At 51.9% G+C, this 20,669-nt stretch overlaps 12 protein-coding genes and 1 non-coding gene across 13 annotated transcripts; 6 read left to right on the top strand and 7 right to left on the bottom strand.

Moving 5' to 3' along the window:
• Positions 1–73: 73 nt before the first annotated feature.
• K489DRAFT_369320 (uncharacterized protein) lies at positions 74–1,029 on the bottom strand (the record flags this gene model as incomplete). The annotated part of the gene is made up of 2 exons (XM_033603022.1): positions 74–526; positions 583–1,029. The coding sequence occupies 2 exons, from the start codon at positions 1,027–1,029 to the stop codon at positions 74–76; spliced, it is 900 nt and encodes a 299-aa protein (XP_033461486.1).
• Positions 1,030–1,585: 556 nt separating this feature from the next.
• Positions 1,586–1,956, top strand: K489DRAFT_296864 (uncharacterized protein; the record flags this gene model as incomplete). The annotated part of the gene is made up of 3 exons (XM_033600324.1): positions 1,586–1,632; positions 1,702–1,780; positions 1,867–1,956. Coding segments are annotated over 3 exons (216 nt in total), but the record flags the coding sequence as incomplete, so codon positions are not given.
• A 607-nt stretch (positions 1,957–2,563) lies between these two features.
• Positions 2,564–3,803, bottom strand: K489DRAFT_378868 (thiamine pyrophosphokinase). Its single transcript, XM_033604508.1, has one exon. The coding sequence runs from the start codon at positions 3,545–3,547 to the stop codon at positions 2,678–2,680; it is 870 nt and encodes a 289-aa protein (XP_033461488.1). The 5' UTR covers positions 3,548–3,803; the 3' UTR covers positions 2,564–2,677.
• Positions 3,804–5,624: 1,821 nt separating this feature from the next.
• Positions 5,625–7,209, bottom strand: K489DRAFT_378869 (uncharacterized protein). The gene is made up of 3 exons (XM_033604509.1): positions 6,982–7,209; positions 6,345–6,923; positions 5,625–6,240 (listed from the first exon to the last, which is right to left on the bottom strand). Exons 1-3 carry the CDS (start codon positions 7,057–7,059, stop codon positions 5,758–5,760), a joined length of 1,140 nt encoding a protein of 379 aa, XP_033461489.1. The 5' UTR covers positions 7,060–7,209; the 3' UTR covers positions 5,625–5,757.
• Positions 7,210–8,601: 1,392 nt separating this feature from the next.
• On the top strand, positions 8,602–9,017 carry K489DRAFT_369323 (uncharacterized protein; the record flags this gene model as incomplete). Its single annotated transcript, XM_033603023.1, has 2 exons — positions 8,602–8,636; positions 8,720–9,017. The coding sequence occupies 2 exons, from the start codon at positions 8,602–8,604 to the stop codon at positions 9,015–9,017; spliced, it is 333 nt and encodes a 110-aa protein (XP_033461490.1).
• Positions 9,018–9,647: 630 nt separating this feature from the next.
• Positions 9,648–11,214, top strand: K489DRAFT_369324 (uncharacterized protein; the record flags this gene model as incomplete). The annotated part of the gene is made up of 3 exons (XM_033603024.1): positions 9,648–9,657; positions 9,718–9,771; positions 9,842–11,214. The coding sequence occupies 3 exons, from the start codon at positions 9,648–9,650 to the stop codon at positions 11,212–11,214; spliced, it is 1,437 nt and encodes a 478-aa protein (XP_033461491.1).
• A 774-nt stretch (positions 11,215–11,988) lies between these two features.
• Positions 11,989–12,735, bottom strand: K489DRAFT_369325 (ubiquinone biosynthesis protein COQ9; the record flags this gene model as incomplete). The annotated part of the gene is made up of 1 exon (XM_033603025.1): positions 11,989–12,735. The coding sequence occupies one exon, from the start codon at positions 12,733–12,735 to the stop codon at positions 11,989–11,991; it is 747 nt and encodes a 248-aa protein (XP_033461492.1).
• A 602-nt stretch (positions 12,736–13,337) lies between these two features.
• Positions 13,338–13,786, top strand: K489DRAFT_299976 (LexA/Signal peptidase; the record flags this gene model as incomplete). Its single annotated transcript, XM_033600394.1, has 2 exons — positions 13,338–13,601; positions 13,676–13,786. Coding segments are annotated over 2 exons (375 nt in total), but the record flags the coding sequence as incomplete, so codon positions are not given.
• Positions 13,787–13,805: 19 nt separating this feature from the next.
• On the bottom strand, positions 13,806–14,824 carry K489DRAFT_182825 (uncharacterized protein). The gene has a single exon (XM_033599471.1). It carries the CDS (start codon positions 14,495–14,497, stop codon positions 14,189–14,191), a length of 309 nt encoding a protein of 102 aa, XP_033461494.1. The 5' UTR covers positions 14,498–14,824; the 3' UTR covers positions 13,806–14,188.
• On the top strand, positions 14,814–15,880 carry K489DRAFT_378877 (density-regulated protein DRP1). The gene is made up of 2 exons (XM_033604510.1): positions 14,814–15,062; positions 15,158–15,880. The coding sequence occupies exons 1-2, from the start codon at positions 14,973–14,975 to the stop codon at positions 15,656–15,658; spliced, it is 591 nt and encodes a 196-aa protein (XP_033461495.1). The 5' UTR covers positions 14,814–14,972; the 3' UTR covers positions 15,659–15,880.
• A 95-nt stretch (positions 15,881–15,975) lies between these two features.
• Positions 15,976–17,130, bottom strand: K489DRAFT_316649 (PLP-dependent transferase; the record flags this gene model as incomplete). The annotated part of the gene is made up of 1 exon (XM_033601181.1): positions 15,976–17,130. The coding sequence occupies one exon, from the start codon at positions 17,128–17,130 to the stop codon at positions 15,976–15,978; it is 1,155 nt and encodes a 384-aa protein (XP_033461496.1).
• Positions 17,131–18,287: 1,157 nt separating this feature from the next.
• Positions 18,288–19,845, bottom strand: K489DRAFT_378879 (2-phosphoglycolate phosphatase). The gene is made up of 4 exons (XM_033604511.1): positions 19,690–19,845; positions 19,556–19,624; positions 19,393–19,484; positions 18,288–19,320 (listed from the first exon to the last, which is right to left on the bottom strand). Exons 1-4 carry the CDS (start codon positions 19,769–19,771, stop codon positions 18,646–18,648), a joined length of 918 nt encoding a protein of 305 aa, XP_033461497.1. The 5' UTR covers positions 19,772–19,845; the 3' UTR covers positions 18,288–18,645.
• Positions 19,846–20,108: 263 nt separating this feature from the next.
• Positions 20,109–20,205, top strand: K489DRAFT_t19. Its single transcript has one exon. It is a non-coding gene; the product is annotated as a tRNA-Leu (tRNA).
• The last annotated feature ends 464 nt before the right edge of the window (positions 20,206–20,669 follow it).

Consider the following 20,669-nt stretch of genomic DNA (forward strand, 5'->3'; position numbering starts at 1 on the left):
CCGAAAATGCAAAGAACGTAATGAGCTCCGGGAGCGCGTATTCCATTTACTTTGATCATATCCTTCCACATTCTCAAGGAGTCGCGTCCTCTCGTTCTCGCACGCGGATGCGTTTCTTGGACGTCTCCGCGTTGTTCTCGCTCGTTTCAGCGGTCGACTCCACTTCACGGGCTAACGGACTCGAAGTTGCTGCGCGCGTATCTTGCCGCTGAGCAGCAATGCTAGGCGCAGACGCCCTGCTCTCACTACGAGCGTAGCCATAGCCATACGGCATGAAAGCTTCGCGCGTTCGAACAGGTGAGGCGGGCCTGTTACCCGCCCCTGCTTCTGCTGCAGCGCCGCCATGAGGATTGACGCCTAGCTGAGGCGAATTCTGACTCATGGGTGCGGAACGCTCGGTGATACCGGCATTGAAGCCTCCGTACATGCGATCCTGTTTTCGTTCGTAGCGGCGCTTCAAGCATGTTGCCAAAAGAGCGAGCAGAGGCAGACAGATGGCGAGGACGATCAGCATGATCACCCATTGCTACAGATCTAGTCAGCTGATGGCTGCGATGCCAGAAATTACACATAGGTACTCACATAGTGATTCTGCCACCAGGTACCACCATCCGTCACGTCGAGTACTGAAATGCCGGTCGAAGTGCCTCCAGATGTACCCCCTCCCGTCGAGCCTGTAGATCCAGTGTTTGTTGTTGACGCAGTAGCATGCTCTTTCGCGCCATTGTCTGTGCCGCAATTGCTCTTGTACCATGTCATAAGCTGCTGGCTGTCGGCCGCATTGGGACAAGTCGCGTCACAGATGCCTGCCGGTGATGTGTAGAGAGGTTTGAGGTATGCGCTCTGACAGAAACAACCCCATGTTCCCTGATCCGAATTGGCAGTACCTCCACACGCCTGAGCAGCCTGATTGACGAGCTGACATGACTGTGCACATGCCGGAAACTGACTGTTGCCGTTGGTGAGAACACCCTGCGCAGCTGCACTGGCGAAAAACAATGCCAAAGCAAGCCAACTGTGGCCAATCATCATGAATATGATAAAGCGTCCTCGCTAAGTCGCTTCCAGTGGTGGCGAAAAGTGCGGCGATGTTATCGTTGTCGCGATAGCCCAGCCGAGGATTCGAAGCAATGATAGATGATAAAGAGATCCGGATAGGTAGGTCAGCGATGACAGGAAGGCCTTCGGCTTGGAGAAGTTGTGAATCGATGTTGTCGACGACGTGAGTGTTGCATGGCGGAGGAGAAGGACTCAAGGAAAATGATACACACACGGGCAAAACCTGGAAAGAATGGTTGTCGGAGAAAGCAACGGCGGACCGGCTGCAGAGGAGAGTGATTCTTCCCTCCGAAATGACCGACTGCGTGAACTATTGGGCCGTGCTCGATCGCATCCGGAAGCTTTAATTATGTAATCACCCTCCCTTCCTTCCCCACTCCCGCGCTGATCGCCCGCCGCCGAGATAAAAATGTTAGTTTCATCGTGAAGTAACATTCGAGACTTTTCTGTTCACACGACAATTATTTGTGCCGACGGCAAAAGACACGGTCCTCTGCCAGTTGAAATCTTGACAGTACGAAGCAATATGGTGCAGGGTGCCATCAAGAAGACCAAGGCCGCTGCGCCAAAACTGTACGCGCAATCTCTATAATCTTCATTTTGCTTTTCACTAGTATGCAGGCTGATTTATTCTCGGTGTAGTACACAGCGCAAGCAGACTGGATCGCGCGTGATCAAGCCTAAGAAGGCGACTCTGATCAAGCACAATCAGATGAAGAAGGTCAGTCAGTCAGTAATTGGCAGGGTGCCTGTCTTAGCGCGAGTATACTTCATGGTCCTGATGCTGACTACGGTGGGATTTTGTAGAAGCATTCTTCTGGTCTGGCAGCTGTGACAGAAAAATCTCTCGCATCTCGGGCAGGTCATCTGGAACTTTTGCGTGGTGGAAAGAAAGACATGCGAGCCGAGAAGGCAGCTGCGGCGTTGGCTGGTGCGGCTCAGACGAAGAAGAAATGATCGCCTCACAGACCATCGCAACCACACGATTTGCCGGATACATCACAGCTCGATAGCCTCTGTTCAGATACGATCGCTCTAGCCAACTTGCCCTTCATGCCAGGTCTGTCCAGGAGCTGGTGAGGACGAGAGCAAGTGCTACGTTTCCGTCATTGTGGCCAGGAATTGTTCAGCGGACAACCACCACCGGGCGAAACCACCATTTGAAGGAATGCAGCAACACGTAGTCTCGGCCAGGCTCGGACTGCACTACGAGACCGGGGCAAGCCGGCGCCGAGAGCAGACTCGCTAAGCCGACAGTGAGTGCGTGCCATGGTTTGCAATTTCAGTCCTGTTTCGCAAAGAAGGCTTAAGTTAAGAGAAAGAGGCTACTGCCAACATTTCTTGCGCTGATGGGTGGTGGAGCTCCTGGCTCTGTGGTTAGGGGTTTTGCGAGTAGTCTGCCGGTACTCACCTCAAGGGATGAACATGCCTTCTACGGGATTCATGTGCCGCAACTGTATGGCGGCAACCGCGAGGATCTCGACTCGCGTCGATGATCGACGACGAGCTGTACATCTATATCTAAGGTTGGCTTGCCTTTGGCAGCCATTCATCAGGAAGGTACGCTTCGTGCCGTCAAGGCTTCCACATGACCACTGTCATAGGAGACTACCATTCGTCACCCGTGGCGGACGCGCTCGATCGTAAAGAGTACCTCAATGTCGGTGGTAATTTCCACCTCATCCGCGAATACATGATTGGATGTGCTCACTTGTCCTCCCAATTCGCTCGGCCACTGCTCCACATCCCACTCAAAGCCCTTCAAAGTTAAAATGCTGCGCCCATAGAGAGGTAGAATGCCGACGTTGCACGATATGAGACCCGACCGCAACGGCGTCTGGACAACCGTTGTACCGGGGAACACCAGCATAGTAACACTGGCCTCTGTGAACAGCCAGAACCGAATGCTCGGGTTGTTGTGTTTCTGTTCGCGCAATAGCTCATGCAGCAGCCCGATTCCTTGGTCCACGCGCCCGCCCAGGCTTCCCAGAACGAGAATGTCGTGCACTTGTGGCACTGCAGCTTTGATTTTTCCGATCGCCTTTCCAAAGTCTGTACTATATTGGTCGGGATCTTGTGTCACTGACACACCACACGCTTCGAATGCATCTCGTATGTCGTCCCGCAACGAATCGAGATCACCATGGATCAAATTTGGCAGGAGCGCTTTAAGCGACCGCGCAAATGTCGCGGAATCTTCGCCCAGTCTGCTCCGACGCAGGCAATCATGTACTCGGTTGGCACCTCCATCCGCATAGAGCACGAACCCAGCATGCGCATGCAAACGACGGAGATACTCCTCGTCGTCAATGGGACAATTTAACACGATCAGGGCAGTCTTCGCACGTCCCTCGTCCGCCAGCGGACTCGGTGTGTACCGATCGAGGTACGGGACAAAATCCAACTGTGTCCGATCATCGTGTGCCCTGCTCATGGTGTGGCCCGAATTGATCGCGGAGAAGACATGCAGAGCCTTTGCCATATCCATGATGGCCTACAGCTCGTAAATGTAGGTCTATAAATGACGCCGTCGTGAGAGATATAATGCAACGTGTCGCTATAAAGAAAGTTGAGAGGAGCTGGTGATGAGAGGTCTCGGTGGTGTGAAACTGACACCGATAAATTTCCCCCAAGGTCCACGGGTTTGTAAATGCTTCGACTCAATGACGCACGCCCAACAGCTATAAATGCTACAGCAGCTCGAGCGCCGAGAAAGCAGTATTGACCAGCGATTCAATGAATGCTTCTTGTAATAATTCACATAATAAAACCATGATAAAATTGTTTGTTTTGCTGAAGATAGATAGTACTAACGTAATCTATCACCGAGCGGGCCAAATCACCGAACGGGCCATTTTGTCTTGGCATTGTAAACAACATCTTTCCTGTTTATTGTATCAACAACGAGACATGTTATCAGATAATCAAGAAGGTAGAATCGATCTTGCTATCAATGCGTATAGATCTGGTCATTTTCGGAGCCAACGGAGCGCAGCTGCTGCTTTCAATATCAATTATTAGATACTCTCTAAGAGACTCAGAGGAACCAGATCTCGCGAGACTATGGCACCAAACTGTCAGAATCTGACGTTAACAGAAGAACAGACGCTTGAGCAATATATCCTTGACCTTGATTCGCGAGGATTTGCACCTGTACTCTCTGAGGTAGCAGATATGGCTAATAAACTTCTAGCTGTACGAGGGAAAGGGCCAGTCGGTAAATGCTGGCCTAACAGATTCGTTACGCGTTCGGAGAAGCTGAAGATAGCGTTCAGTCGAGCAAAGGATCGTTAGAGAGTCCTCCAAGAAGACCCGGACGTTATCAACGCGTGGTTGACGTTAGTAATAGACACTAAAGCCAAACATGGTGTCCACGACGATGATGTTCACAACTTCGACGAAACGGGCTTCCAGATGGGTATTATTGGATTAATGAAAGTTGTTACAGGTTCAGAGAGACGAAAAAGACCGACACTTATTCAACCAGGCAACCGCGAATAGGTGACAGTAATACAGAGCATTTGCGCTGCAGGCTATACAATCCCTCCCTTCATTATCTACAAAGGGCGCGTCCACATCTCTACGTGGTATGAAGAGGCTGATATCCCTTCAGATTGGAGAATCTCGGTCTCTGAGAACGGCTGGACTAATAACGACCTTGGTCTGGAGTGGTTGAAGCATTTTGATACGCATACACGGACGCGTCAAGTAGCAGGGTATAGGCTACTCATTCTCGACGGCCATGAGAGCCATTTGAATCAAGCATTCAAGGACTATTGCCTCGAGAACAAGATCCTCACTCTGTGTATACCTTCACATTCGTCTCACATCCTTCAGCCTCTCGACGTAGTGTGTTTCTCACCGCTAAAGAGCAAGTACTCTGAGCGTGTCAGAGGCTTGGCACGAAATCGCGTCTTTCATATCAACAAAGGGAACTTCCTTCCAGCCTTTAAGGACGCGTTTTTCGACGTGTTTACGAAAGAGAACTGTCGAAAGGCCTTTGAGGCAACAGCGATAGTCCGTACGGACGCGTAAACAGTTATTGATCGTCTTGATCTACGTTTGCACACCCCTCCTCAACAGCTATTACCGGAAGCAGCATAGGAGTCCCAAACACCGAGCAATTCGTATGAGTTTGGATCTCAATCCAAGCTTATTAGCCGCTCTTTCCTTAGGTCTCCGCCCGAAGCTAAAGAAGGGTTCTCACAATTAGTTAAAGGTGCTGAATTGATGCTTCATTAGAACGTGCTCCAATCTGCACGGATTACAGAGCTTGAAGAGCAATTAGCAGCCTTGACTAAGAGAAGATCGCGTAAACGGAAGCAGATCCAGCAAGGTGGATCTATAGAGTATGGTATTAGAGCATCACAGGCAATTGTACAGGCGGGGATAGGTGCTCAACGATCAAAAAGGACTTGTAATGAAGCTGAGTCTGAACGAGGACCTCCAACTCAACGACGATGTAGAAACTACGGAATAGCTGGACACAACTCACGGACTTGCCAGACAGATAGAGATGCTCCTTCTGAACCATATCCTAGCATAGCAGATGTATAACTAAGTATGTGGTTGAATAAACAACGGTTGTAGTCACCTCAGTTGTAATGCCAAGACAAAATGGCCCGTTCGGTGATTTGGCCCGCTCGGTGATAGATTACGTTATGTCAAGTCTGTGCAATTACGACGAGCTCCAAATAATCATTCCATACAAATTACCCCGTTGCCTTCAACTACTGCATTGTTACATTGACAGTCAATGGTCAAAGATGTATCCGAAGGTGATACCAGAGTAAGCAAAGCCGCGTTGAAACTGGCTCGGCCGAGTAATAGTTGTCCATCCTGTTCGTTGTTTGCTGCAATGACAACAGTGTCCTCGCTCTGACTGTACTCATCAAGCACAACAAACATGTTGTAGTTGATTTCGGACCCTCTTTTCGCAAAACGACTTTTGGCGATAGTGTTGCAGTCTATTGCTGATAGTCCGATCGAACCTGGAGGTACTTGTGGTGCATTGCTAAGTTGGTCGCCTGCCTTGCCGGAGTGAAAGGGTGGAGTATCGAAGGAAGTAATGAATGCGACAGCAGGTCGAACGCGCTTGCCACCTTCGGACTCCTCGTCATCCTCATCATCCTCGACACCCCAATCTTGCTCGTACGTCTGCTGAAGGAACTCGTTTATTCTCTAAAACAACAGTAGATTAGCCTTGTTGTAGTCCCTCGACCTTGCTCCGACCGCGGGGATCATAATGGTGATGGTGTCTCTCTGACTGACAAGGATGGACTTACGGCGAGACTTATTTGTGCAGTCTGGAAAATTCCAAAATAAGGAATATCTGTTTCCGGGCCAATACAGCCACTGGCGAGATCGAAACTACGGTGTACTGGGTATGAAGCTGATAGACCTCGATCAGGCCTGGTCTTGAAAAGATCCACACGGTCTTTGTTCCAGGAGCCACCGACGAGGGCAGCTTCATTTCTCACCCGCCGGATCGTAGAGGGCCCTACTTCCGGACTGTCTTCAATACTTGCAAGTGCGGCTGGTATCGAGGAGACATCGCAACGGAAAGCAAATTGTGACTCGCGGATATCTTCCAGTTCTCGTCCGTCGATCGCGATCTGGCAAGTCCTCTTCTCACCTGCTGTGAACTGATCTAGGACAACGAAAGCCTTGTGACGGTTACTAGGTGTCGACACAAGGGCATCTAAGCAAGAGCGAAAAGCATCTTCATCGACTTGATCTTCATCGCTGACGAACGGTGACCTGAATGAAGACAATTGAGCGTCATCGCTATTCGTGAGCAGCCTCGAGAGATCTTCCTTGGCGACAAGTGCCGTGGACGAGTTGGAGAGAATACTATGCAAGATCTGGTATGCCAACGACATGTGAGCATGCCGCACGTGATGAGACTGTCTGCATACGGACCTGACTTTCGATGTTTACCACGGTCACCAAAGGGTACCATGGGCCACTTGGAGCCTGAGTGCGCGACGATGGCGTCATGGCTAGTCTGAAGATGATTGTCGACCGTTCAAACCTCGCTAAAAATCGCGGAACAATAGAAAATGTGCAGTACAGTGGTTTAAACAACAGCAAGGCGCAAACATTATATATCATGTACTGAGAAGCGGATCCAACGTCACTTCAGCCGGAAGATGATGTAGCGACCCAAATAAATCGGCTCTCACTCACTGTCCAGATTGATGACATGAAGTGAGACAGGATGACTCATGTTAACGATTTGCCCCCAAATTCGAGGTGAAATGCGTCGTAGGTACTGGACAGGACGCGATGTCAGGGCAAATGGCATGGAAAGGTCAATCACATAGTACGATCCCGATGAGGTGCGGTCCATTATGTTTTGTGGTATGCACAGGTGGGACCTGTTCGCTTGAACTTGCTCGATAACAGGAAAGAAACGGTGCATGGACCGTGCCCTTACATAGACACTCATGTAATTTTCAATTCTCCATTCCTTTAACCAACACAATTTCCTCTACATTGACGGAATCTTTTTCTCGTAACACGCTTCGCCCTCATGCGCAGATTGATCGAAGGAGGTATGTTTAAAGAACAAACTTCCATTTTTTGTTATACCACGGCCTGTGTGATGATCTCGATATTTATTATCGCGGCTTATGACGCTGTCTTTACCGATAGCGATATGCTTTGAATTTTAGCAAGATTCTGATGCGACACCTTTTCGCTCCAGCATGATGTACCCCTCGTTGAAAGCATACAGTCCTAACCCTTCGCCTTTTAGCCCTGACAGTCCGCCAAATCTCGACATCAACCTTGCCACGAAAAGGGAAAATTTGCACATGGAGCTTCAGCACTGCTCAGTCTCCAACCCTGCTCGCAAGCCAGTTCGGCGAGTCTTGCCTACAATAGAAGTCCTCGCACGCGCGTCTGATGTTGGACCGCGAGGGATGAAAATGACGAGATCTTGTTGAGGCGTATGGAAATAGGAGAAATGCCGACTGTTTTGGATATTGTAATAGGAGCAAAGCCAAAGGTAGGAAGTCGCCCTGTCGAGATTGAGTCACGACATCGTGTCGCTCTACTGCCGGTAAGGTAAGATATATGTTTGACGGCTTCATCTTCTCCTCTGTGGTGGGAGGCGCTACAGTCGATCATTTAAATTCCCGGGAGAAAAAGTCCAGATGCAGCCTGATACAGCCGCGGCTACCTGTACCCCGAGGGATGCACGACGCCTTGGAAGCACGAACTTGTCTCTCCCCCAGAAAGCCATCGTCACTGGTCGACTCTAGTGTTTCTGTCGCAGGAATAAGGTCCATGGTCTGTTAAAACACAAGAATTCACGTCTCGGGATCTGCAAACACATTTGTATCACGATAAAAGAGTCCAAGCTTGAGTTGATAATTGCTCCTTCGGGAAAGTAGTATCCGTCGCATTCCGCACCACGTTTTGGTGCGACCCGTGAAACTGGCCGGGTGCAACACCCTACAATCGAAAGGTCCCGAGGTCTCTTCGATGGCCGCGTCCAACAGGGAAGGTAATCGACCTGATTCTCGGTAGACAAAGATGGCCGGGAAACAGCTTCTTCATCCAAAAGTTTCGTAAGTCGGAATAAGCAAGGACGACTCAAAGGATGAGTGTGAGCTTCATCGCGATGGTATCTGTGCCACTGCGATGAACGCAGACGCTTGCACGGCGATCTCCTCGTTGATGAGTCTACTACTCTCATTGTCGACCTCTATTTGGAGCATATGGCATACGTTCGTGTTAGTGGCTCTAATGCGGGCGTTGACGCAAAGCGGCCTCGATCTCGGATGTATCTGCAACGTTACAGTGGCCTCGCCGACTCGGAACAGGTGACTGCGAGGAAATTGCAAGGAGAAAGCGGTAGTTTGCAATTCAAAATTGAAGCAATACTAATCTCGCCGACAGCCTTGAAGATTCTGTCGGGCTGTCTCGCAGTATGGGAGCTTTCTCATTGAGGGACAGGTCGACATCTTGCCTTCAGTATGCATTTCGTGCATCCGTCCTTTGGAGAGAGTTCTTCATTAGTGGCGTCGACATCCCGCCAATATTGCAATTTCGAAGCACTTGTAGGTAGACGCTGTGGACCATTTTTACTAGATCCGTCAGGAGACACGCAGGTACATTACCAGATCCATTGCATGTGTCGGTACAAAAAAAGTTGTGTGATTTTACGAAGGTCTGTAGGTATGTATTATCGATAACGACAAAACGTATTCGTGACGCGCTCAATGACGCACGCGTCTATTCCTTGAGTCATTGCCAACCGCCCCGCGATCATCCCATGACTCGAGCCCCCAGGTTCACTGATCATCTTCTGCCTGTTGTAGTCAGCAATCAATAATTCCAAGCTCCACCAACCTTGGAACATTGATCAAGTTGTTGTTGTGTCACAGACCTCCAAAGACCTATAGTGTTTCGCTTGAAAGCATTCAGCATCAACAGTCTCGAAGAGAACAGCGCGGCACTACTCAACACCTCTAGACCTAGCAACATCATCCTCCCCCAGCTAGGCGTCGGAACGATATATCGTGTGCGCACGTACGCGCGAATGGTCAGGCCGAATCGTTCAGTTCAAACCTTCTGCCATGGATTCGCGTACGTCGTTAGTTGGCATGACTTTCAACAGTGACGAATGAGTACCTAACCCTTTGTCAGTGAATGTGCCGGCGCCAACGTTCGATCTTGACACCTGGGCGAACAACTACGATGGTAGGTAGAGCGTGACAAATCAGTGGCAAGAGGTCAACGCTCGGATTCACTTGTACTGACTGTGGCACAGGAGCTCTGCTACCGCTTCGTCTAGCGCACATCGCACGACATTGTCCGCCGCTTCGCCAACACAGTATCACGCTTGCTCTCGCACAGGCCAAGAAGGGCAAAGATATTCAGCTGTACGAACGACTTTGTCATCTCGCAGGCGTGCTCGGCTTGACTGAGGCCGCTGACGAGGATGTGGAATGGGTGGCGCGGACCGAGGAGGCCAATAAAAGGGAGCTGATCCGTTTGGAAGGAGAGCTTCGTGGATACAAGAACAACCTTATCCGGGAGAGCATTCGAATGGGCCAAGAAGACCTCGCGATGCATCACATCGACACTGGTGGGCCGCGATCTGATCCACAGGATCCGATAGCACCAGCGGGCTATGCTGTCGCGTTCACTGCATTTAGCAAGATGCGAGATTACTGTCACACTCCATCTCAGATAAGTTCCATGACGCTACGGCTGGCCTTTACGGCGCTTCTCCAGGCAGCGCTGGCTGAACAGCTCGATTCTGCATCGGCAGGTCACTTCAACACTGTCCATACCCAAGCAGTCCGCCTGCGATCGTCAGGCTGTAAAGAGGAGGAGCAGGCGCAACTCACAGCAATCTCGCACGTTGCAGTTGGTATTGCAGCGCTAGGTGCGGGTGACTACTCACAAGCTGCGGCTTCATTCATGCGGACACCATTCGAGTACCATCGTCTAGGCCCAGTCCACGGACTAGACTTTGAGCGCCTGGTGGCCTCGGCGAATGATGTTGCCATCTACGGCGGACTCTGTGCCCTGGGCACAATGTCTCGTGACGAACTACAGGAAGTCGTCCTTGGTGGTCAATTTCGCCAGTTTCTCGAACAGGAGCCTCACATGCGGAAGGCTATCGGCCTCTATGTCACCGCCAAATACGAACAATGTATCGCGCTTCTGCAAAACTACCGGGCCGATTGGACTTTGGACCTCTTTCTCTCCGCCCACGTGGACATCCTTTTCGCACGCATACGCCAACGAAGCATCACCGCATACTTCTCCAGCTTCTCACAAGTCAGCATCGCAGCTCTTGCTGCAAGTTTCCCTCCTACACGGCAAGATGCGAGCGTCAGTCCCGAAGTCGCAATGGAGGACGAACTCTTGTCTATGATTCAAAACGGCCAACTCGATGCACGATTGGACGTTGTGGACGGCATGCTCTTTGCACCATATAAGGACCACCGCGCCCAGACTCATGAGAAAGCTCGGAAAACGGCTGCAATGGTGGAGCGCACTCTGTTGTTGCGCTTACATCGCGTTAATATGACACTTGCGGACCTCGAGATCCGTAGAGAACCTAAAGGTAGGGATGGTATGGGACCTCCCATGGACCGGGGCGGGTCAAGATTAGGCAGTGCATATGCATAGACGGCGATGACAAATGACAGTGCTCTTTGGCAACTGTACCATGATTTAATTGTCCACTGCAATTTGTCATGAGTCCACCACGAAGATGATGTTTATGGGGAGCATTCACGGCGCGAATATTCAATTTCTCTTCATGGCTGTGTAACTTTTGTTAAAAAGCTCTGCCGAATTACAGTGATCTTTTACCAGATTAAGTGAGTGAGAGAGCTTGTTGATACAGATTTCAAATTTCCAAACCTCCGAAATGGTTGCCATCATTGACCAATAATTTCCAAGGACACATTGAATGAATGGAAACACTTTTCGGCGGCGGCGCTGATATTACCTCCAGGTTCCAATGCATTTCTGCTGCTTCCTCATTCGATGAAACGTGTGACACTTGGCCGCTTGCGACTGTTTTCGGACGATCAACATCATTGTCCGCAAGCATTTGTGATGCCGCATTGGTCTCTGTAATGTGGCTGACATTGCTTAGTTTACTCGGATTTTGGAACCGCGATCGCATGACCTGAGTCCGCCATGCTGGTGCTCAGATGCCACCTATGCCATCGATAGATCAAGACCATGAAGCGCTCGAGACTTCAACCCCGAGAGCCTGGATAGTCCTGCGGACTCGGTCATGGTACGATTTAATCGTGCCACTGCCATAGTGCATTGACAAGCACGCTGTGGTTGAATCGAGTGTGGTCATTCGAGGATAAATCGGTGCATGCATCGCGCTGCTTCCGTTCATGAACTGGCTTTCACCAATTAGCCTGTGCATGAGCGGGCTACTCAGACTCGAACTCCCTTGCTTCGCAGCAAGTTGACGAACGATCCGCCCTGGAAGCCAAGCCACTGAACGGTGTTACTCATGGCACCGCCCACCGTACGGAGATCTTCCAGTCTTCGGTCGAGAAACTGTTCAGTATCTCGAAAGTCAGTCGACTGATCCGTAGACTGGAAGACCTCTGTAGCCGCATATACACCGGCCAATGAGGCACGTTTGGTGTACCAAGACCCATCAACCGATTTGTCGCCCGCAAGAAACCAGATCTCATCGCTTAATCGTGAGAGTTCCCGTAGTGATTCTGGAATATTCTCAGCTAGCGACATGATTGCCAACGCCTCCTGCCACCGCGGCACCACTCCTGCATCTGCGTTCGCATGCAACCTTTCCAGAATGAGACTGCGCACTTTGCGCCCAACACCTGTTGGTCCGTCGGAAGGGAATTGGATGCGATGGCGAAGACCTAGTCGCTGCGTCACTAGGTGATAGCGAACGAGCTCAAAGGAGCCTCGGGGAAAGAGATTGGTGGATATGTCGAGATAGCCGGCGTCTTTGGCGCCGAGTGTGAGCGAGTCGATGTTGAAGCCATTGGAAGGCACATGTGTCATTGCAGCTGCAAGGATTTTGTCTTCGGCCTCGCGATATGGTGGCAGTTCGGGATCCTCGTATGAATGGTAAAGAGCGTGCGTCCGTGGCGCGGCGAGGATTGACCGCGCTGTGGCGGGTCTGCGAAGGAGCGGTCGAAGCGCCATTATTGCATTCAAGGTTGATCTTCAGTTCGAAGGATTGACGAAGTTCAATGCAGTGCCCGATGGTGCACTGAGATCCTTGTCTGGGCAAGAGTGCATTATCCAGAACATGGTGGAGATGGATTCGAATTAACGTCATGGACGCACTGCACGTCGACTTTTCTAGGGCTCTCCAAGAGCGGCACACGGGGGAGAGTGTCTATCGCGTTTCCACTTCCATCAATGGTTTCTTGACGTACCATTTTGACAATAGTGTTCAATGCCACTCGTTATTGACCAAATGGTATTTAAGATCCTAGAATTTCCCTGAATAAAGCTACGACTCGGGAATACACTCGTATTGCTCCAAGGAGTCTAGAGTACAAAAAGCGTGTCGAGCTCGGCGATCACGACCGAATCCTTTCATCATGCGCGCATGGACTCGACCGGGTGTCAATCTATGGCGGACCAGATGGGCAAGAATGCCAGCCACAAGACACATGAACTTAAAGACAAACGTGAAGGCAGTGAAGCAAGACATCCCAAAAGCTTCAAATGGATCGACAACATCGCCACGTCAGCAGCGCTCATTTCTCGCGTTGATCGCAGTCTCGGCCATTGGATCCTTCGCCGCAGGACATATATTCTTCCACTATTGCTTTGAAGGAGATTTCGCCTACGGTATCTCGATGCTGCCGACACTCTCAGCATTTGGAAATTATGTCATCATCAACAAATCCTATCGCCGCGGACGAGGAGTTGAGGTGGGCGATATTGTGAGCTTCAAGCATCCAGTTCGCGAAGGCGAATATGCGGTCAAGCGGGTCTTGGGTCTTGAGGGAGACTTTGTGCTCATGTACACGCCGGGAGCGAACGATACGATGTTACAGGTGAGAATTACGGATGAAATAGTACAGGATTGGCATTTGGACTGCCTCCGCTGACAACGAGATCCTCCCATCAGGTCCCCAAAGGCCACTGTTGGGTGATTGGCGATGATTTACCACACTCGCGCGACTCTCGGACGTTCGGTCCACTGCCCATGGCACTAATATCTGGCAAAGTCATCGCGAAGATCGACCTAGAGGCCTGGCACATTTTTTCTCCTGCATCATGGTTCTCATCGTGCTCCTGGATCGAGAATGGTCTACAATCGCCGCCCGATGACGATGATGATGACGATTGAAAAAAGTTGGTCTTGAGGTGGACTCATCCGACCGTGCGTTGTTTACAGGATCACTCTGAACGGCTCAATTCCCACTCAAGGCCCTGTCAGCCTGGCCTGATGGAGTCGCCCGAGCGCCAAACGTCGTGGTTGTTGGAATCAATGAAGGCACATGACATGACCACGACGCTTTCATCGACCGTGACCGGCGCCGACTGTTGATGAAGATCTTCGTCATCCCGTCACTCCGCTTGGCCTCTCCGCGGAGAATAATCAGTAATAACCAGTCTTCATAACGCGTCCGAAGCGCGATCACTTCGCATCAGAGCTTGTCTTCTTGGCAGCCAACCCCTCCAACTCTTCCTCCAAAGCTTGCACTTCCCCGTTGGCATTCTGCTTGACCTCCAGGCTCTCGAGCTTCAGCCAAGACCAGTATATGACCTGAAAAGTCGCGAGAGAGACGAGGACATTGTATGCGACTGGCCGACCCAGTCCGCGATAGAAGTCTCGATGCGGATTTGATTGGGGTTGCGGAGTGGGTGCTTGATATGTCGAGTTCGCTCGGATTGAAGGGATGCGCAAACTCCTGTTGACGGGCAGTCGAAGCAGCGAGCGAAACATTTTGTCGATGATGATTGTTGCCGGACCTGCAAAGTTGTGTGGACTGGTGGCAACGGTAGGCGGCACAGATGCAGTGTATCAGAAGCTTTTCGATCGAGTCGGTATGTTTGTTTGCCTGTTGGAGGACGATGGACGATGTCGTTCGATAGCTTGATCTCCAGTACCCGTTACATGATCTCCAGGGCTGTCAATGTCTGTGTCCATTGATCTACCAGCGGCGTACTAGCGCCGGAGGTGAGATGAAAGTCGCCGACACGTGATCATCGCACTGTTTCGTGGCACACCTGAACCACGCGATTTATGTGATACCCCGCGAGCCAGCCCCGCTCTCGTGTGTCGTTTTGCGTGTCGTCACGGCCTGTCTATACACGCGATTCCCCCAATACCGTGAGGTGTACAGTTCTCTGCCCTCAATTGACACACGACTTTGCGTCGTGATATCTCCTCTCAACCGCAACTCGGATACAACACCAGCATGGCGGATGTCGCCGAATCCTCTGCGGCTGCGAACGTGCGCCCAGCGAAGACGGTCATCTATTGCGGAGTGTGCAGTCTCCCTCCAGAAGTAGGTACGACGGCGGCTCCCTCGACCGATCGCATACGATGACTGTTCAATGAAGAAAAGGAACAGTTCACTGACCATCGATGGCGATGTTACAGTACTGTGAATACGGCGGCACGACAAAGAAATGCGAAGAATGGCTTGAACGGGAACACGAGGATCTCCACGAACGCCTGTATTCCGAGGAAGCACTCACCGCCGGTCTCAGCACGCTGAGCGTCGACGCACAGAAACGTGCAGAGAAAGACGCACAGAAAAAGGCCGCCAAGGCCTCCGCGGCGGAAGCCCGTGAGAGCGAGAAGCGCGCGGCGAGCAAGATCGTCATAAAGCGGGTGGAGCGCAACAAGCGCAAGTTCGTGACGGAGATCAGCGGACTGGAGGCATTTGGTCTGGATCTGAAGAAGACTGCGAAGGAGTTTGGAAAGAAGTTCGCGACGGGCTCGTCGGTGACGAAGACGGCGGCGGGCGGGGAAGAGATTACGGTGCAGGGTGACGTCAGTGAGGACGTGGTGGATTGGTTGGCGGAGCATCACGAGGAGATTCCTGAGGACAACATTGAGTTGATTGAGGATAAGAAGAAGAAGGCTGCGCCGCCATGAGCCGTGAGTTGACGTTGCATTCAAGGCGCGTGGGAAGTCGATGTTGAGTGAGGGGTGAGAATGGGGACGTATTAGCATGGCACAAACAGAGCATCGACTGAAGACAGATTTTCGCAAACAAAGACACGGGCAATAGACAGGCTGAGAATTTTGGCAGCATCGCTTTTGGTCTCCAACCTACGCATGAACGATTCCACATGTATTTGAAATTGAAGCTTTTGATTTATCATGTTCTCATCATTCCTTCTGTGGCTGTTTTATGTACAAGCTCTTCTCGGTTGAGGACTACCTCGGACACTGTCCAACGAGCAAATTATCTACGCTTTGTAGCCAGCCTCAGCGAGCCCTTCTCCCAGCGACACGATGGCGCGGTCAATCTCCTCACGCTTTGGGTCCATGACGGACACGCCCATGTGGCCGAAGCGGATGTACTTGGTAGCAATTTCCTTATGCAAGCCGCCGGCGAAGACGACGCCCTTCTTCAGCAGGCTTGGCAGGACCTGTGGTGGCGTGAAGCCCTCAGGGAGGTAGATGGCGGTCATACCGTTGGCCTGGTTCTCCGGCTTGTCGGCGAGTTGGCGGAGACCAAGCTTGGTGACTGCGGCCTTGACCTTTTGGCTGACCTCCTTGTGTCGGGCGAAACGGTCAGCGAGCGGGACAGACAGAATTTGTGTGAGCGAGGTATGCAGGGCGTGAACAAGCTGTGGGCTTGGAGTGGCGAAGTAGGAGGGCTTGCCAGCCTCGTAGTTTTGCATGATTGGCAGCCAGTTCTTGAAGCTGGCGAAGTAAGAGCCCGGTGGGGTAGAGCGAGAGCGGGAGCGTTCGATGGCACGTCCGGAGGCCATCAGGATACACAGGCCAGCTGGGCAGCCAATGGCCTTTTGCGACGCGGTCAGGACAACGTCAATGTTCCACTTGTCGAACTGAATCTCCTCGGAACCGACACTGCACACTCCGTCGACGACGAGCAGCGTCTCGGGCGAGACACGGCGCACCAACTTGGAAAGGGCCTCGATCTCGGACAAGACACCGGTGGAGGTGTCGACGTGGGTGACGGTGAGCAACTTGTACTTTTTCTCGCTGAGGGCCTTCTCAACGGCATCCAGCTGTGGGCGGTCTCCAATGGGAGCCTTGAGCTGAGTGGCGCGAACGCCGTAGGTCTCGAAACAGTCGGCGAAGCTATCGGCGAAGTATCCAGTGTGCAAGACCAGTACATCATCGCCGCGCTCGGCCAAGTTGGCGGCAACAAAGTCCCATCCGAGAGTGCCCGAGCCGGAAATGACGAAAGGCTGACTGGCCGGGTCCTCGGTGATGAAGAGGCGTCGAAGCATAGTCAAAGCCTCGCCGAAGGTCTTCACGAAGGGTGCACCGACGTGGGACTCGGAGTAGTGGCTCATTGACTGCAGGACGGCATCATCGAACTCGATGGGTCCTGGGATGAGCAGGGCGGGGTGCGGGGCCTGGGTGGACATGGCGGCGGCGTTGGTCGACGACGACGACGATGTCGATGATGACCGACTGCGCGAGGAGGATGTTGGAGATTGTTGTGGCGGGGAGATCAGTGGGCGAGTAGGATATGCAGAAGAATCGGTGGTTGTTGTTTGAGGATTGATAGTCATCAATGGGCGACTCTGATGTGAGGGAAAATGAGCGGACAATGCCGCCAGCCTGGAACGAGGGGTAATAATGGTCGAGACGACATTATTACTACTACGACTACCAGCACCACCAACACGAATGTTGTTAGTAGCCGCAACAGCAGCACCAGCTGTTGAGACTGTCGCGATCGTCCGCCCCATTGCCGCCGGCCTACCGATGCCTTCTTTTTGCGCACTCGATGTCGATTGAGTTTTGCCTCGCACTGTTAGCAATCGTGTAGAGGACAGCGAAAATGTCGAAAATGCCGCTGCTCTCGTTCGATTTCGACTTAAGACCGGTAATGCCGTGGATATACCTCTCCTCGCGATTGTCGTGGAAGCAGTAGTAGTGGTAGTACACGCAAGTGAATACGCAATGGACATCGAAGAGCCAAGTTGAGTGGCCGACGATACACTTTTCATGAATGACACATGGGTCGGACGCGTGTTCAGTTCCCGCGACAACCCACGACAATGGTACGTCCGCGAGGATGGCGAGTATTGACCGTGGGGAGGTGAAAGAGATGAGACAGCAGCGGTGGCAGTGACGATGCGGGAGGAGCGATTGAGAAGTGAGCAGGACGGACGAAGAGAACGGTCACCGGAGCGAACCAGAGGAGTCATCACTGTCGCGGCCATCATCATGATCATCAGGCGATGCAGGAGAGAATTTTGTCCTATCAGATCCTCGTGTGTGTCTCTTTGGTTCTCCTCCTCACCTCGAAACGATCAGATGATTATGCGATTGGTGATGACGAACGATCCGCATTGGGAAACGAAGTCTCTGTGCACCTGCAGCACGAGTCTCTCCCGTCAAATGGCGCGGCGGCAGTGGGGAAATTGACACCGGATCGGCTGAGACACTCACGACACTGCAAGGGCCGAGACTGACTCCCGCGCTTCAGCCGCATTGGACCCGCCCACCGTCGCGCCTGCTATCGTCAATGCGGTTTGAGATGCGACGGGCTACGGTAACCTTCGAAATTCAATGGGTGCAAGATCTTGGTTATCAATCATAAAGGAGCGCAAGCAAAGTACAAGTGGACGGTCATCAATGCCATTTGCATCAGCAGAACATTGGACAGCCGGCGATCGAACGGACTTCGACTGTGGGATCTATCATCACCTATTGTAAGCGGGCGCGCTGCGTCAATAATCGGCCCGTCTTCAGCGAGCATTTGCAATGGCTGGCCAGAACTCCGAACTGCCAGGATTACTGTGACTTGTCAACAAAAGACGTGATCAAATTCTATCATCGCAATTTCCAGCTGTCGCGTGGATGGCAAGGCCGATCGCTTAAGCAGATAACAGCAAATCTTCCGTGCTCGCCGCCTCCGAGCCTCACGCGTATCACGCATCTTCACGGCCCACCAGATCACCGAGCTGGTCAATATACGCGCTCGGAACCACAGACGCATCTGCCGCCAGGAAATCTTCCTTCTTGCTGACTCCAGTCAACACTGCCAATGTTCCTCCGAGGCCGCCCTTGATGCCAAATTGAATGTCCGTGTTGAGCCGGTCGCCGACCATGCACGCCCGCTTCCGGTCAAATTGAAAACGACCTTCGATAGCATCCATCATGGCCTGGCTGGGCTTGCCGAGCGAGAGCGGTTCGTGGCCGACAGCTGCGACCAGGGGCGCAAACGTCGCGCCCGCGCCCGGGAACAAGGTACCGGCGCTCGGTAACGTCGTGTCGATGTTGGTCGCTAGGAAATCCGCGCCCGCTCGGACGTATGCCTGGCCGAGCGCCCACTTGAGGTAGCTTGGATGGAAGTCCAAACCCGCGAGCACGACGGCTACATCAGGATCCAGAAGTGAGCCGTCTGCGATGCCACGGTAGTCCGCATCAGTGATATCCCGGCGGAATGCCACGTCTGTGCCACCGATGTATGGAACGCCTTCGGAGGCGAGCTCCTGCTCGATACCCGTCTCGCCCAACACGAAGACTTTGTTCTTTGGCGCGGAAAGCTTCATGATGCGTGCGATGTAGACTGCTGCGCTGTAGCTCGAGCCGAACACCTCTTCCTACGAATACGGTCAACTTTGATCTCGGGAGTTTGCGCCTGAACAAATGCTTGCACTCTCGTTGCAACTAACCTCTTCGGCTCGGATGCCAACTTTATCAAACTTCTTCTTGTAGTCGCTTCGAGACTTGGTGCTGTTGTTGGTGACGAAGACGAGCTGCTTGCCTGTGATGCACATCAACGATCCGTTCGTGATATTCATGAGACACGTGTTGAAATGTCAGTCCAATATATACCTCGTGATCTCAAGAGATCAATAGCCTCTGCAACGCGAGGAAATACATGTTCACCGGACCACAAGACACCTGCGGAAGACGGTTGATCAGGAACCTACGTCTCTCAAGGAAGTTCATAGTCTGCTCATTCTCACCATCACAATCAAAGAGAAATACATCGAAGCGGTCGATAAAGGCGTCGATGCTCGCTCGACTGTTGAGATATTCGGCCGGCATTGTGTCGAACAACCAATCTGTGCTACTGTACAGAGCCCGATCCAATGTTCTGCAGCGATGTCAGGGCAGAACTGTCCACCAGCACGCAAATGTCTACACCACACGATATCTACAAATAGCTCGAAGATCACGGGCCGACTTTCAGATACTTCGTGGCTATTTTGAGTGGGTCGGAAACGGCATTTGTTGACGACTGATGGTAACGGCGACCGTCATCTGTTTTCCCCCACTTCAAGCGGGGCAGATGGGGGACACCAGTCGATATCCCAGCATACATGTATTGAATTGACATCATCCCGACCTGCGAATGCACGATCAATGTTGTGCACATTTTTGAGCTGCGGTGGCCGAGTGGTTCAAGGCGGCAGATTTAAGCCCTTGTGGGAGAATCTCTGCTGGAGAGATCCGCGCGAGTTCGAACCTCGTCCGCAGCATCATTTTTTGGTCATCTCGTCGAGGTCAGAAAGCCTTTCGATCATCGCAATTGATCGGCAGGTATTAACACGACAGTTCGAGGTGATCTTGATACATCGGATGTCACAACGCGCAAGACAAGACCAAAAGCGCCCACGGATGTAATCAAAACCTCTCGACAATGCGAATTTATAAAATTGCATAGAATATCAAACTCTCCTGGACTCCGATTCCGACGCCGCAAGGCTGAGTGGCGTCGGAAGTGAGTTCCGTCGCATCTCATTCAGCACCTACAGCTTCGCGGCTCTCATCAACATACACTTACGATGACGTTGGGGGTTCGCATCACAGTTGTTGAATCGCATGAATGTCGACCTTTGCTTCGCCCACGACAGGTCCATATGCAGATTTGAGAGAGGCATTTTCGGTGCGAATCATGTGAACACAAAGCAGGACACTCCGGGCGAGCGCATCTAGCTCGAAT

Source organism: Dissoconium aciculare, assembly GCF_010015565.1.
Source record: "Dissoconium aciculare CBS 342.82 unplaced genomic scaffold K489scaffold_4, whole genome shotgun sequence".
Taxonomy (NCBI): Eukaryota; Fungi; Ascomycota; class Dothideomycetes; order Mycosphaerellales; family Dissoconiaceae; genus Dissoconium; species Dissoconium aciculare.